At 43.0% G+C, this 16,920-nt stretch overlaps 2 protein-coding genes across 2 annotated transcripts; one reads left to right on the top strand and one right to left on the bottom strand.

Annotated features, from left to right (window-relative positions):
• The first annotated feature begins 8,876 nt into the window (after positions 1 to 8,876).
• Positions 8,877 to 10,066, top strand: LOC106565957 (transcription factor HES-5-like). The gene is made up of 2 exons (XM_014133648.1): positions 8,877 to 8,989; positions 9,103 to 10,066. The coding sequence occupies exons 1-2, from the start codon at positions 8,927 to 8,929 to the stop codon at positions 9,502 to 9,504; spliced, it is 465 nt and encodes a 154-aa protein (XP_013989123.1). The 5' UTR covers positions 8,877 to 8,926; the 3' UTR covers positions 9,505 to 10,066.
• Positions 10,067 to 14,433: 4,367 nt separating this feature from the next.
• LOC106565956 (transcription factor HES-5-like) lies at positions 14,434 to 15,567 on the bottom strand. Its single transcript, XM_014133646.2, has 2 exons — positions 15,456 to 15,567; positions 14,434 to 15,342 (listed from the first exon to the last, which is right to left on the bottom strand). The coding sequence occupies exons 1-2, from the start codon at positions 15,516 to 15,518 to the stop codon at positions 14,941 to 14,943; spliced, it is 465 nt and encodes a 154-aa protein (XP_013989121.1). The 5' UTR covers positions 15,519 to 15,567; the 3' UTR covers positions 14,434 to 14,940.
• Between the last annotated feature and the right edge of the window lie 1,353 nt (positions 15,568 to 16,920).

Below are 16,920 nucleotides of genomic sequence, written 5' to 3' on the forward strand. Positions count from 1 at the left end.
TATTATTGTTCCTATTATTATATGTCTGTTGTCACTGTAAGGATATTTTCGATATAGGATATACAGAAACAGTCTGGTAGCCTATGCGAAACTTTGTAAACTACTATTTTCTCTTAGTTCATTTTGTTTTCAGCAATCGCTCAATAATGTATCAACGTAATATTTTTCCATATGGCCCCTTGGAAATTAGATGCCTCATTGAGGACCGTGAGTAATGCGGTATTGAGAAAGGCACACTTCCATTGTTGCTCTGTTGAAAGTGTGCTGTGGGAAAGTTGGAACAACACAGCCTACAGGATTAGTTTTTGAAGAGAGGAGCAGCTGGCTTCTGTGCGCGGGAAACCTCTGTCAGCTCGGGTGAACTTTACAATACCTATTTCCCCCAAGCGATTTATAAATGCACTAGAAGACCTTTTGGGGGCACTGTGTTGAAGCCACCGTGCCGCCATCTTGGCACTCCCCCACCGTTGTAAAACATATTTTTGAAGCTATAGAAATGCATTTATTAATGTCTACATTCATTTTTGTCACATTTATTATGTTACAGACACCTTAATGTATACTTTAAAATTATGTTATCTGTCTGTCTGTATCTATCTATAAACATTTTCCTTAAAGTATAGTTACTTGTGTTACTGTCCCCACAACAACAAAACATATTTAAATACATTTTATTTTGCCCTTGAAACATTTAGTTGAAACACTGTAAAATTCCATTTATTTCTATGGAGGACTGCCCCTACCGGAGTGTCAATATGGCCGACCGGTGGCTTCAAAGCCTCTCAATGGCCTATACATAGCATGGCAATCCAGGGTTTATATGCATTTATATGCATCTTTTGCATCTAAGGCACTGCATCGTAGTGCATCTTGTTCGATCCCGGGCTGTATCACAACCGGCCATGATCGGGAGTCCCATAGGGCAGCGCACAATTGGCCCAGCATCGTCCAGGTTAGGGGAAGGTTTGGCCGGGGTATGCTGTCATTGTAAATAAGAATTTGTTCTTAACTGACTTGCCTAGTTAAATAAAGATAAAATAAATAAATACAAAAGTATGTAGACAGCCCCTTCAAATTAGTGGATTTGGCTATTTCAGTATAAAATCGAGCACACAGCCATGCAATCTCCATAGACAAACATTGGCTGTAGAATGGCCTTACTGAAGAGCTCAGTGACATTCAACGTGGCACCTTCATACAGTAGGATGCCACCTTTCCAACAAGACAGTTCATTTCTACCCTGCTGACCCGGTCAACTGTAAGTGCTGTTATTGTGAAGTGGAAACTTCTAGGAGCAATAATGGCTCAGCCGCGAAGTGGTAGGCCACACAAGCTCAGAGAAGGGAACAGTTCCAAACTGCCTCTGGAGGCAACGTCAGCACAAGAACTGTTCGCCGGCATCTTCATAAAATGGGGTTCCATGGCCGAGCAGCTGCACACAAGCCTAAAACTACCATGTGCAATGGCAAGCGTCGGCTGGCCGCCATTGAACTCTGGACTCTTGAGCTGTGGAAACATGTTCTCTGGAGTGATGAATCACGCTTCACCATCTGGCAGTCTGACAGACGAATTTGGGTTTGGAGGATGCCAGGAGAACACACTGTTCCAACATCTAGTGGAAAGCCTTCCCAGAAGAGTGGAGGCTGTTATAGCAGCGAAGGAGGGAGCAACTCCAAATTAATGCCCATGATTTTGGAATGAGATGTTCGACGAGCAGGTGTCCACATACTTTTAGTCATGTAGGGTATTTCCCATTGAACAGATTGTAGTGTACAGCCTTTGCTGACGTAAGGGCATTCATACTTCTTTCTCAGAGCTGTTGAGCAGAGCTGTTGTGAAGGAAGTTGTCAAGGAAGTGAATTTGGGTTTATATAGGACCTCCCACCCCCACCTACCATCAACCAATTAATGTCTAAGCCGAGCTATATCAATCAAATGTATTTATAAAGCACTTTTTACATCAGCTGATATCACAAAGTGCTATACAGAAACCCAGCCTAAAACCCCAAACAGCAAGCACTGTTACAAAATTTAGGAGGCGTACGGCTATGCAGTACAGAGCTCAATTTGGCCTTTGCATGGATCCAGAACCTCCGCAGTTGTGTCACACCCTCCATACGGAGCCTCTGACCACATTTTCAGATCAAGCATAAAAGATGTTGCATTGTCAATCTGATGTCTGAATTAGCCGTATAGCATTTACAGGGATATGGCCTCTGCAGAAGTCAAGGTATTCATACTTCTTGCACTTCGAGGAGCAGCACAGAGCTGTTGAGCAGAGTTGCTGTGAAGGAAGTTGTCAAGGAAGTGAGTTTGTGTTTATACAGGACCCCCTGCCCTCACCTACCATCAACCAATCATGTCAATGTGGAGCTATATGGAGCCCTCTGCATTTTTACCAAATTTGGGAGGCGCACAGCGATGCGGTACGGAGCTCATTTTGGCTTCTGCATGCCTCCAGAGGCTCCGCAATTGTGTCACACCATCCATACGGCGCCTCTGACCACATTTTCGGATCAAGCATAAATTCGCTTTAAAGTGGCTCTTAGGGCATCAGTCCGGTTGTGCAACAACTGTGGAATGTTAGAATTTCAATGCAATTTTCATTGGTATTGTTAATGTCCACAAAATTCCCCAGATAATAAATACTTGTTTATTTTCAATGGGAAAAGTGTGCAGCAACAATTGCTGGCAACATTGCTCAGCAACATTGCCTAAAAAAATTGCCAATGTATCATGGCCTTAAGTGTGTATGTATGCCTATACTGTATAGGATAATGTAGCTAGAAAACAACATGCTGAATCAATAGCCTGTCTACTTCAAAAATAGTTGGGTGCCGCTGAATCCTCTTAGATCTTCTATAAAAATGAAATGGACAGCACTCCAGCCATTTTTTTATTCACCCTGTTTCTGTTTATTTTTTTATCTTCAGGATTAATGGAGATTGTGAGATTATCTTAACCAGCCTTGCGTCTCCCAGATGTATCCCTCTTTCTCTCCCTCCTAACTGGGCCATGTAAAAGGGCACAATGCATTCCTGGCTGTTTTGCTGAACCAGGCATTGACTCTGGGTGCCCCTACGAGGGCACAGCTCTCTCACAAAGAGAGGGGCAGGTGCTTGGCGTCACGTGCCTCATCAAGTAGGGGGTTATCCTTGTGACTTGAACCACACAGGGAACCTGGGAAATGCCTGACCTCTCTTACACCAGAGAAATCCCCCTTGATGTGTGCGCCGGTCTATGGCATTCCATGGACATGACATTCACAGTAAAGGCGTGCAGCGGACAAAGCCACTTGAAGCGGGAAATTGTGGTATTGTCAAATGTACGCCTTCTGTCTTAATCAAGCCCTCTTTTAGTATTGTCACTGGGGCAGTGTGTTGGTGGTCAGTTTTAAGAGGTATTAACACACACAAACATTACACGTATCTTCCTCTAGCTCTGCAGTGTACCACAGAAGGTTATTTCCATTAACTTGACCTGGAGTATACAAGTTCAATATTTTGAAGGTATCATTGAATTGTGTATTTACTGTATGTTCATGTGTTTATTCCATTATATGACTTAACAAATAACAAACAGCTAACATTTCATTGGCTTCACATCATGATAGCAGTCACAAGTCTTATTATTTTAATTCCAGTGTGATCTACCTGTTACTTCCTCTAGGTGTGTGGAGTTTGTGAGAGGCCTGGGCTCCCCCAGCAGCAGAGGTCCAGATGGTCTATTGAGGTCCAGGCATAATGAGGGTGTATGGATCAGTGGTGGCCGCAGCCCTGAATGGGGGCTTAAGTGTGGGAAAGAGGGGCAGGTCTGAGCTCTCACACATTCCTCACTGGAGAGGGAGAGGGCTTTGGCTGAACACAGAGGCATCTGGATTCAAAGCCATGGAGACTGTTTGGCGTGTGTGCATGTGTTTATGTGTGTGTGTGTGTGTGTGTGTGTGTGTGTGTGAGTGAGTGTGGAGGGGCTCATAATGAAGCCATCACTTTTTCTTCCTGAATAAATGGAATGTACACATTGGAATGTGTTCATACTCAAATGATGGGTTTTCATCTGCATAGTCATGTCTCACTTCTTAGAAATGTGTCTTAAATTTTGTATTTTTTTTAAACCTTTATTTAACTAGGCAAGTCAGTTAAGAACAAACTATTTTTACAATGTCAGCCTACCAGGGACCAGCAACCTTTCAGTTACGGGCCCAACGCTCTAACCACTAGGCTACCTGCCGCCCCATCTTTAAAGAGATAAGAAAAGACGGACCAGAGAGGATTTCCCTCCAAAAAGACCCTTGCCATCTGCCTCTTTACACACATATTAGCATGGTTACAGTGAGGGAAAAAAGTATTTGATCCCCTGCTGATTTTGTACGTTTTCCCACTTACAAAGAAATGATCAGTCTATAATTATAATAGTAGGTTTATTTGAAGAGTGAGAGACAGAATAACAACAAAAAAATCCAGAAAAACCCATGTCAAAAATGTTATAAAATGATTTGCATTTTAATGAGGGAAATAAGTATTTGACCCCTCTGCAAAACATGACTTAGTACTTGGTGGCAAAACCCTTGTTGGCAATCACAGAGGTCAGACGTTTCTTGTAGTTGGCCACCAGGTTTGCACACATCTCAGGAGGGATTTTGTCCCACTCCTCTTTGCAGATCTTCTCCAAGTCATTAAGGTTTCGAGGCTGACGTTTGGCAACTCGAACCTTCAGCTCCCTCCACAGATTTTCTATGGGATTAAGGTCTGGAGACTGGCTAGGCCACTCTAGGACCTTAATGTGCTTCTTCTTGAGCCACTCCTTTGTTGCCTTGGCCGTGTGTTTTGGGTCATTGTCATGCTGGAATTCCCATCCACGACCCATTTTCAATGCCCTGGCTGAGGGAAGGAGGTTCTCACCCAAGATTTGACGGTACATGGCCCCGTCCATCATCCCTTTGATGCGGTGAAGTTGTCCTGTCCCCTTAGCAGAAAAACACCCCCAAAGCATAATGTTTCCACCTCCATGTTTGACGGTGGAGATGGTGTTCTTGGGGTCATAGGCAGCATTCCTCCTCCTCCAAACACAGCGAGTTGAGTTGATGCCAAAGAGCTCCATTTTGGTCTCATCTGACCACAACACTTTCACCAGTTGTCCTCTGAGTCATTCAGATGTTCATTGGCAAACTTCAGACGGGCATGTATATGTAGTCTTGAGCAGGGGGACCTTGCGGGCGCTGCAGGATTTCAGTCCTTCACGGCGTAGTGTGTTACCAATTGTTTTCTTGGTGACTATGGTCCCAGCTGCCTTGAGATCATTGATAAGATCCTCCCGTGTAGTTCTGGGCTGATTCCTCACCGTTCTCATGATCATTGCAACTCCACGAGGTGAGATCTTGCATGGAGCCCCAGGCTGAGGGATATTGACAGTTCTTTTGTGTTTCTTCCATTTGCGAATAATCGCACCAAATGTTGTCACCTTTTCACCAAGCTGCTTGGCGATGGTCTTGTAGCCCATTCCAGCCTTGTGTAGGTCTACAATCTTGTCCCTGACATCCTTGGAGAGCTCTTTGGTCTTGGCCATGGTGGAGAGTTTGGAATCTGATTGATTGAATGCTTCTGTGGACAGGTGTCTTTTTTACAGGTAACAAGCTGCAGTTAGGAGCACTCCCTTTAAGAGTGTGCTCCTAATCTCAGCTCGTTACCTGTATAAAAGACACCTGGGAGCCAGAAATATTTCTGATTGAGAGGGGGTCAAATACTTATTTCCCTCATTAAAATGCAAATGAATTTATAACATTTTTGACATGCGTTTTTCTTGATATTTTTGTTGTTATTCTGTCTCTCACTGTTCAAATAAACCTACCATTAAAATTATAGACTGATCCTTTCTTTGTCAGTGGGCAAACGTACAAAATCAGCAGGGGATCAAATACTTTTCCCCCCACTGTATTTATAAGGCACATCAAGCATTGACAAAAAACTAAAACATTTTGTCCATTTATTTTAGAGCAACCATTTGAATCAAGTGTCTAGTAAGTTATTGAAGTATGTAGACATATACAAGTTCTATTGACTTATTCAGGAGTGATAGGAGAAACACTATTTAGTAATAGCCTCTGAAATGGTGTGTGATGTTTGCAGGTAGATTTTTATTGTCATGAATCTTGTCCTGAAGGCAGAACTGAGTGATTCCTCCTTAGATCGGCCAGCTGCAAAGTCAACATTGTCTATATTGTAAAAATTAATGGAAACAAAAACATTAATTTTAGGTTGGGCTTAGGCATTAGGGTAAACAGTGTGCTTAAGATTGTATTACTTTATGGCTGTGCTTGCTAGTGACCACTGCAGAGCTGCCTGATGTTCACTGTATTGTACTGTTTGGAGGCTTCAGTGGGAGCAGATGTTTGACTGCAGGTTCCACGTATGTGAGGCCAGAGGAAATGAAAAGAGGAGAGGTGTAATCAGTGGGAGGTAAGTGTGCACACACACAGGCCAGGGCATGTGAACGAGGGCGTTAGAGGGGAACACGCGCGCACCCTGGCTCAGCGGTGCCTCTGATCTGGGCAGCATGTTGAAAGGGTGTCTCTAGAGGGGGGCGAGGGGGTGGTGGATGGAGGGGCAGTGGGGTGTGCTCTAATGATCGGAGGATGTGTGAGTAGGATCCTGTCCTGCTTTCCCACACTCTTATTTATTAGATATTTTCTGTGGGGGCTGAGTGCAGGGGGGCGAGGTGTCCAACAATAGAAGTGTGCCTTCCCAGAGGGCGCTGGATAATTGTATTAATTGGCATCAACAATGGGAATGTTTCTCTCCCTCTCTCTCTCTCTCCCCCTCTCTCCCTGTGTACCTTTCTCATGCTTTCTGTTTGTACATGTGAAAGACAGAGAAGATGTTAATGGTAAATCAGTTATGTCAGGGGAGATACATTATTTAATTGATATAGCGCAATTACAGTATTATCACAATATTGCAGTACATTCAATTTGATCTATTTTCATTCATGTTAATTTCAATTACCACTATGAGTTCTGATATATAGTAATTGTCTCCTTAATAGGTTAACATTAATTTCTGCAATGTGAAGTGGGCAATATCTAAACTCAGCTAAAAAAGAAACGTCCTCTCACTGTCAACTGCATTTATTTTCAGCAAACTTAACATGTGTAAATATTTGTATGAACATAACAAGATTCAACAACTGAGACATAAACTGAACAAGTTCCACAGACATGTGACTAACAGAAATTGAATGATGTGTCCCTGAACAAAGGGGGGGGGGTCAAAATCAAAAGTAACAGTCAGCATCTGGTGTGGCCACCAGCTGCATTAAGTACCGTAGTGCATCTCCTCCTCATGGAATGCACCAGACTTGCCTGTTCTTGCTGTGAGATGTTACCCCACTCTTCCACCAAGGCACCTGCAAGTTCCCGGACATTTCTGGGGGAATGGCCCTAGCCCTCACCCTCTGATCCAACAGGTCCCAGACGCGCTCAATGGAATTGAGATCCGGGCTCTTCACTGGCCATGGCAGAACACTGACATTCCTGTCTTGCAGGAAATCACGCACAGAACGAGCAGTATGGTGGCATTGTCATGCTGGAGGGTCATGTCAGGATGAGCCTGCAGGAAGGGTACCACATGAGGGAGGAGGATGTCTTCCCTGTAACTCACAGTGTTGAGATTGTCTGCAATGACAACAAACTCAGTCCGATTATGCTGTGACACACTGCCCCAGACCATGACGGACCCTCCACCTCCAAATCGATCCCGCTCCAGAGTACAGGCCTCGGTGTAATGCTCATTCCTTTGACGATAAACGCAAATCCGACCATCACCCCTGGTGAGACAAAACCGCAACTCGTCAGTGAAGAGCACTTTTTGCCAGTCCTGTCTGGTCCAGCGACGGTGGGTTTGTGCTCATAGGCGATGTTGTTGTCGGTGATGTCTGGTGAGGACCTACCTTACAACAGGCCGACAAGCCCTCAGTCCAGCCTCTCTCAGCCTATTGCGGACAGTCTGAGCACTGATGGAGGGATTGTGTGTTCCTGGTGTAACTCGGGCAGTTGTTGTTGCCATCCTGTACCTGTCCCGCAGGTGTGATGTTCGGATGTACCAATCCTGTGTGTTACACGTGGTCTGCCACTGCGAGGATGATCAGCTGTCCGTCCTGTCTCCCTGTAGCGCTGTCTTAGGCGTCTCACAGTACGGACATTGCAATTTATTGCCTGGCCACATCTGTAGTCCTCATGCCTCCTTGCATCATGCCTAAGGCACGTTCACATAGATGAGCAGGGACCCTGGGCATCTTTCTTTTGTTTTTTTTCAGAGTAAGTAGAAGGCCTCTTTGGTGTCCTAAGTTTTCATAACTGTGACCTTAATTGCCTACCGTCTGTAAACTGTTAGTGTTTTAATGACCGCTCCACAGGTGCATGTTCATTAATTGTTTATGGTTCATTGAACAAGCATGGGAAACAGTGTTTAAACCCTTTACAATGAAGATCTGTGAAGTTATTTGGATTTTTACGAATTATCTTTGAAAGACAGGGTCCTGAAAAAGGGACGTTTCTTTTTTTGCTGAGTTTATATGCCTTGAGGGTCCCTTATCAAGTCTACTGTCTGACTCAGTCCCCATCTGCAAAGGTCTTATAGAGAATGTTCCCAGGTAATAAGATTGTGACACCCTGCTTGTGTTCAGTCTGTGCCTCTGATATCTGCAGTACCGTTCCTTTGTTGGCCAGTTAACCATGAGATAATTGATGCCTCTCTCATTGTTGTGTTCGCCTCGCCCACTGACCTTGGAGTGTGGGAAAGCTAATCCAGCCTGGGACTCATGGTTTTGTAATGATAATGTCCTCCTATAAATAGGGGAGTGGGCTCCTCTCTCAGCTTACAACTCACTCATCTTCCTTAGAGAAGCACACACACTCTCTCTCTTTACCAGAATGGCTCCTACCTACATCAGCGACTCTGCCAACACCATGCTCTCTGCTAAAGACAAGCATAAAGTAAATATTATTTATAACATATGTTTGTGTCATTGTTTACTATTGAATCATTTTCTTCATGATTTGAACTTTAAGGACATAGAACTAACCGAATGCCCTCTTTTCTTCATCAGCTAAGGAAACCAGTTGTGGAGAAGATGCGTAGAGACCGCATCAACATCTGTGTAGAGCAGCTCAAGACCCTGCTGGAGAGGGAGTTCCACAAACAGGACCCCAACACCAAGCTGGAGAAGGCTGACATCCTGGAGATGACGGTGGGGTTCCTGAAGCAGAAGCTGCAGCCTCAGAGCCCAGTCCCCCAGAGGGCCCACAGTGAGGGCTACTCCCAGTGCTGGAGAAAGACCCTGCACTTCCTGTCTTCCAGCTCCATGAAGGACATAATGCTTCAGAACCTCCAGAGAGCTGGCCAGGACGTCTGCCCCTCCTCGCCACTCTCCTCCCAACATCAACACCACAGCCAGGGCCCAGTGAAGCAGGCCACCAGTGGTCACAAAACAGTGTGGAGGCCCTGGTAGAACCACTACTTGGAGACTCTATCTCATAAACTGGATGGGTGTTTACCATCTTTCTTGTTGTAGGAAATACATTTCCAAATGTTGTATTGAAATGATATTATATTCTTGTTAAATATGAAATGAATTCTACTGATGTGATTATTATTCTCTCTCAGAGAAGAAGCTGAAAAACATATTTGTATCACTTTATAATGAAGAATATTTTTTATATTTGACATGTGTATGTTTACGCGTGTATGCATTTTGTGCTCACTTGATGCACCAATGTGTCCTTTAGTCCTTTCATTTTCTTTGAAGATGATTTGTTAAGGTTATATATTTACATTTATGGTTGCTTAGCCAACTGAAATCTTGCGTTAACCATATTGTATGTACTGCCCTATTGAAGGGTATTTACAAATGCTTTGAAATGCCTTTTGTAAAGGCTTTTTGGGACATTGTTGTTCCACCATAGGCACTGTTGTGCTGTGAAATGTATTGTTGACACTGTGTGTCTTTCATTCTCAGTTGATAAAGTGAACATGCATCCAAAAAGGATTCCAATGAATGTTTTGGAAAGTAACCATACTGTGTTTGTGTGTTTCTAAAGGAGCTGTAATTAACCGGGGGATAATGGGACATAATGTAGAAAAAACAATGTAGAGGGAAGATGGAATGTAACAAATTTAACTGAAGTGGAAATAAACAGGAAATGACAGATAACGCAAACAGGCAGTGTACTGGTAAGTACTGTAGCTAGAAGTGCAGGCATCTGGACACATCAGCACATGAGGATGTATTATCGTGTTTATCAGTGCAATGTATCTACTCCTGGGCAGAGAAAAGCCTCACTTCTGATATGTAAAAAAAAAAACATAAATTATAATCTTTCACTAAATTATCCATATAATTCCCTTAAACCTAAGTTGTATTGCCATGTCCTGACCATAGAAAGCTGTTATTTTCTATGGTAGAGTAGGTCAGGGCGTGACAGGGGGGTTTTCTAGTTTAGTTTTTCTATGTTGTCATGTACTAGTTTTGTATTTCTATGTTGGGTTTTGTTTGGGATGATCTCCAATTAGAGGCAGCTGGTCATCGTTGTCTCTAATTGGAGAGCATACTTAAGTAGGTGTTTTTCCCACCTGGGTTTGTGGGAGATTGTCTTTGAGTTAGTGTATGTTTCACCTCTGCGTCACGGTTTGTTGGTTTTTGTTGTTCAGTTTATTTGTATGTATTGCATAGTTTCACAGTGAAAATAAAATGTGGAATGACACACACGCTGCACTTTGGTCCGCTCCTTCCTACGACAACCGTGACATGTATGGTCGTAATTACTGTAATGGAATTCCCTATCTAGCCCATTACATTGAAGCTCTTGGAGACTTCTGCATTGCTGTGTGGGGCACTTATATTCAAGTGTTAAAAATAGCTGCCTGACAGAATATAGTGATCCACATCTCGACACCAACCTGGAAATCTTGCATATAGTTTATCTTGACTTTTACATGAACATATTCGAGAGATCTTATTGGGGCGGCAGGTAGCCTAGTGGTTAGAGCGTTGGACTAGTAACCGAAAGGTTGCAAGATCGAATCCCCGAGCTGACAAGGTAAAAGTCTGTCGTTCTGCCACTGAACTGTTCCTAGGCTGTCATTGAAAATAAGAATTTGTTCTTAACTGACTTGCCAAGTTAAACAAAGGTTAAATAAAATATAATTGGAAGTGATGTACAGTAATTGGAATAATCAAGAGGACTGAATGAAGATGTAAAAGCATTGTAACATGTTTATTAGTGTATATTTGTCCTGAGACATACAGTATGGGTTGGTGGTGGAACTGCTTGTCTTGAATAGGGCATATTGACAGTTCGTAGAGGTCAATGATCCAGGAAGTGGCTTAGTCTGTGTACCACAGGGTCTGCATCTGACTACATAGGTCTGGAGCTCACCATGCTTTCCCACACTCCTCAACCATTAACAGCCCTGATTGGGACAGTAGATAACATTGATGACTTAGTGATTGATTGAGTGTGTGTGCGTACGTGCAATGACAAAGAGTGAGAGAGTCCGTGCATGGGCTATGGGTGGAGAGCAGTCAGTGAGGCTAGAAGAGGGAGTGTGCAATGGTGGTAGTCGTCTGTGTGTGTGAGATAGGGTGAGAGATGGTGTGTGTGTGTGTGCTCAATGTGTGTAGACTTTAATCTTACACCTGGGAGCAGACTTGCCCTCCAGACTGACACCTGCTTGCGTCAGGCAGATAAGATAGGTTTCCCACGGCGCCACACAGCAAGGCCTGGCTACAGGCACAGGCGCATCCTGTCATATACATACTAACATTCACAATGTCTTCAAAGCGAGGCTTACCCCTCACAGCACTGTTGTGTCACTAAGTAAATCAATTCTCTAGTGAATTCAGACTTTATTTTGTACACACCGATAGATTACAGAACAGGTTCATAAATGCAGGTGGAATATACTTAAGCAAAAACATATAATATACATTTAAATTCATACTAGTTTGAATAAAATTGATGAATTAATTAAATTGAAACATAAATGCTTGCTAGTTTCATATATTGTTCATGAAATTTGTACAACCAATATATATATTTTTAAATACGATAATCACTTGTGTTTAATGTTGAAGAAGGACATGATGATTAAATGAATAAGCTGGTTTGAAGGGGAGCGGCAGGAAGTGGATGGGGATCAGGATTCTCACATTCATGCCGAGAGGATAATTTAGGGCGGCACACTTTCTTTGTCCCTTCAATGAAAGGGGATAATGAAACGGGAGTGTGGGAAAGCCGAGGAGAGGTAGGCCCCACACAGGAGAGACGTGCCACACAGTTACACAGCCCGGCAGGCAGGCTGCGCCCTGGATCACCAGCTGTTTGATGAAACCAGAGCTGACGGAGTCGACTGCCCAACATTAGCCTAGGGCTTAACATACAAACCCCAAGAGAGGCACGTTGGACACACACACACACACACACACACACACACACACACACACACACACACACACACACACACACACACACACACACACACACACACACACATGCAGACACTTACACATGCATGTGCACGAATGCTCACGTTCTCATTCGAATCATGCCTGTGCTTGTATATACAGTGCATTCAGAAAGCATTCAGATCCCTTCACTTTTTCCACATTTTGTTACGTTACAGTCTTATTCTAAAATTGATTAAATATATATTTTTTCTCATCAATCTACACACAATACCCCATAATGACAAAGTGAAAACTGTTTTTTTTTTAATGTTTGCACATTTATTACAAAAAACAACAGAAATACCTTATTTACATAAGTATTCAGTATTTGCTATGAGACTCGAAATTGAGCTCAGGTGCATCCTGTTTCCATTGATCAGTCCACCTGTGGTAAATGCAATTGATTAGACATGATTTGGAAAGGCACACACCTGTCTATATAAGGTCCCACAGTTGACAGTGCATGTTAGAGCAAAACCAAGCCATGAGGTCAAATGAATTGTCCGTAGAGCTTCGAGACAGGATTGTGTAGAGGCACAGATCTGGGGAAGAATACCAAAAAATTCCTGCAGCATTGAAGGTCCCCAGGAACACAGTGGCCTCCATCATTCTTAAATGGAAGAAGTTTGGAACCACCAAGAGTCTTCCTAGAGCTGGCCGCCTGGCCAAACTGAGCAATCGGGGGAGGGTGGTGACCAAGAACCTGATGGTCACTCTGACAGAGCTCCAGAGTTCCTCTGTGGAGATCGGAGAACCTTCCAGAAGGACAGCCATCTCTGCAGCACTCCACCAATCAGACCTTTATGGTAGAGTGGCCAGATGGAAACCATTCCTCAGTAAAAGGCACATGCCAACCCGCTTGGAGTTTGCCAAAAGGCACCTAAAGAACTCTCAGACCATGAGAAACAAGATTCTCTGGTCTGATGAAACCACGATTGAACTCTTTGGCCTGAATGCCAAGCGTCACGTCCAGAAGAAACCTGGCAGCATCCCTACAGTGAAGCAATCATACTGTGGGGATGTTTTTCAGTGGCAGGGACTGGGAGACTAGTCAGGATCAAGGGAAAGATGAACGGAGCAAAGTACAGAGAGATGGTTGATAAAAACCTGCTCCAGAGCATTCACGACCTCAGACTGGGTCAAAGGTTCACCTTCCAACAGGACAGCGGCCCTAAGCACACAGCCAAGACAACGCAGGAGCCCAGACTTGAATCCAATCTAACATCTCTTGAGAGACCTGAACATAGCTGTTCAGCGCCACTCCCCATCCAATCTGACAGAGCTTGAGAGGATCTGCAGAGAAGAATGGGAGAAACTTCCCAAACACAGGTGTGCCAAGCTTGTTGCGTCATACCCAAGAAGTCTTGAGGCCGTAATCGCTGCCAAAGGTGCTTCAACAAAGTACTGAGAAAAAGGTCTGAATACTTATGTAAATGTAATATTTCAATTTTTTTTACTTGATACATTTTAAAAAATGTTTAAAAACATGTTTTTGCTTTATCATTATGGGGTATTGTGTGTGGATTGATGAGGGAAAAAGGAAAGGGGTCTGAATACTTTCCGAATGCATTGTCCATATATTATTATATGATTATGCATTTAATGCTCTCTTATTCGGGGTGTCATACCAGCAATGTCAACATATTGTCAACACATGCAAATTAATAAATAATAAAACACATTAACTATAATTTAGAGCTACAAACTAAAGACGGCGCTTTTGTTAAAACTGTTGCCATTAGACCCATGAAGACAGTAGATGCTGAGATTTAGAATACATGATTTTTGTGTGGCACAGTGTGAGAGACAGAGAGAGACAGAGAGAGAAAGACAGAGATAGACAGATAGAAATAGAGAGAGAGAGAGAAAGACATAGAGAGAGAGACTTGAGACTTCAGTGGCGATAAAATAATCAATAGCAGCCTGCCAATATGCATTGTCAATATCATTGTTTATTTTGGTTTGATATTCACTTGTGCATTCAGTTTAGGTTAAACACCAACAATGTCAAAATACAAAGTCTACTCACATCCACTGTAAAAATGTAAAATACAAATGTTTCAATATGCATTATGTGCAATCAGTTCCTTTACAAAAGGTAACATAATCTGATTTCCCATTAAGAACACTTAAACATGAGAATTAATCTCCAATAAATATTTAGCATCAGAATCACACACAAATCAATACTTGAGTCGCCTAAATAGGAGTCATATACCACATGACAGAAAAAGTATTCCCTACGTCTACTCACAAAGCAGATTCATAGAAGCCTTTTTTACAGACAGCTCCACACAGGAGACAACAAACTATAACGCTTGTCATATGATGTTTGCTATCCTTCATAAAGGACCTAAGCAGATATTACAATTGGAAATAGAGATTTCCTACAGCATGAAAGACGGTAAACACCCATCCAGTTTGTTAAATAGTTTGTCTCTACCAGGGCCTCCACACTGTTTTGTGACCACTGGTGGCCTGCTTCACTGGGCCCTGGCTGTGGTGTTGATGTTGGGAGGAGAGTGGCGAGGAGGGGCAGACGTCCTGGCCAGCTCTCTGGAGGTTCTGAAGCATTATGTCCTTCATGGAGCTGGAAGACAGGAAGTGCAGGGTCTTTCTCCAGCACTGGGAGTAGCCCTCACTGTGGGCCCTCTGGGGGACTGGGCTCTGAGGCTGCAGCTTCTGCTTCAGGAACCCCACCGTCATCTCCAGGATGTCAGCCTTCTCCAGCTTGGTGTTGGGGTCCTGTTTGTGGAACTCCCTCTCCAGCAGGGTCTTGAGCTGCTCTACACAGATGTTGATGCGGTCTCTACGCATCTTCTCCACAACTGGTTTCCTTAGCTGATGAAGAAAAGAGGGCATTCGGTTAGTTCTATGTCCTTAAAGTTCAAATCATGAAGAAAATGATTCAATAGTAAACAATGACACAAACATATGTTATAAATAATATTTACTTTATGCTTGTCTTTAGCAGAGAGCATGGTGTTGGCAGAGTTGCTGATGTAGGTAGGAGCCATTCTGGTAAAGAGAGAGAGTGTGTGTGCTTCTCTGAGGAAGATGAGTGAGTTGTAAGCTGAGAGAGGAGCCCACTCCCCTATTTATAGGAGGACATTATCATTACAAAACCATGAGTCCCAGGCTGGATTAGCTTTCCCACACTCCAAGGTCAGTGGGCGAGGCGAACACAACAATGAGAGAGGCATCAATTATCTCATGGTTAACTGGCCAACAAAGGAATGGTACTGCAGATATCAGAGGCACAGACTGAACACAAGCAGGGTGTCACACTTGTATTACCTGGGAACATTCTCTATCAGGCTTCTGCAGATGGGGACTGGGTCAAAATGGTAGACTTGATAAGAGACCCTAAGGGACCCTTGATAAGGGACCCTTTCTTTCCTTCCAGTTCTCTGTTGCCAATGACTGGAACGAATTGCAAAAATCACTGAAGTTGGAGACTTATGTCTCCCTCACTAACTTTAAGCATCAGCTATCTGAGCAGCTTACCGATCGCTGCAGCTGTACATAGCCCATCTGTAAATAGCCCATCCAATCTACCTACCTCATCCCCATACTGTTTTTATTTACTTTTTTTGCTTTTTTGCACACCAGTATTTATACTTGCACATCATCATCTGCACATCTATCACTCCAGTGTTCATTTGCTAAATTGTAATTACTTCGCTACTATAGCCTATTTATTGCCTTACCTCCTCACTTCATTTGCACACACTGTATATAGATTTTTCTATTGTGTTATTGACTGTACTTTTGTTCATCCCATGTGTAACTCTGTGTTGTTGTTTTTTTGTTGCACTGCTTTGCTTTATCTTGGCCAGGTCGCAGTTGTAAATGAGAACTTGTTCTCAACTGGCCTACCTGGTTAAATAAAGGTGAAATAAAATAAAACAAATAAAAAGATATGACACAGCACACGTCACATGGCAGATATGCACAGAATAATCACACTACAGAGATGATTATGATTTTTAAAATGAAATTATATATATATTATTTTTTATTTTATTTTTTATTTTAACACATAAACAAATTGAAAATATTGTTGGATAAAGAAATCCCGATACCTGTCATGTATTATGTTTCATCATCTCTATAATGCTTCATCCCAGTTATCCTGAGTGTTTTAGCCGTCTTTGGTCTCTTCACCAGTGGTTGATGCGTCTGACCAAGGACTTGGGCATGTATTTCGTCGACAATTTTGCATCCTTCTGGAATAGGCCTGGCTACTTTGTGGAAGGTGCAATTAACCTGGGTGAAAATGGCTCCCGGCTGTTGTCATCAAACATTGGAAAGGTTCTTGGTCAACTAAATTGATGTAAGGACAATATTAGCATTACATGTAAGTCAGTTTTTACAATCTCCTCTTTGGTCACTGTGAGAGTTCCACATGTTGTATCT

Source organism: Salmo salar, chromosome ssa12, assembly GCF_905237065.1.
Source record: "Salmo salar chromosome ssa12, Ssal_v3.1, whole genome shotgun sequence".
In the NCBI taxonomy this organism is placed as follows: Eukaryota; Metazoa; Chordata; class Actinopteri; order Salmoniformes; family Salmonidae; genus Salmo; species Salmo salar.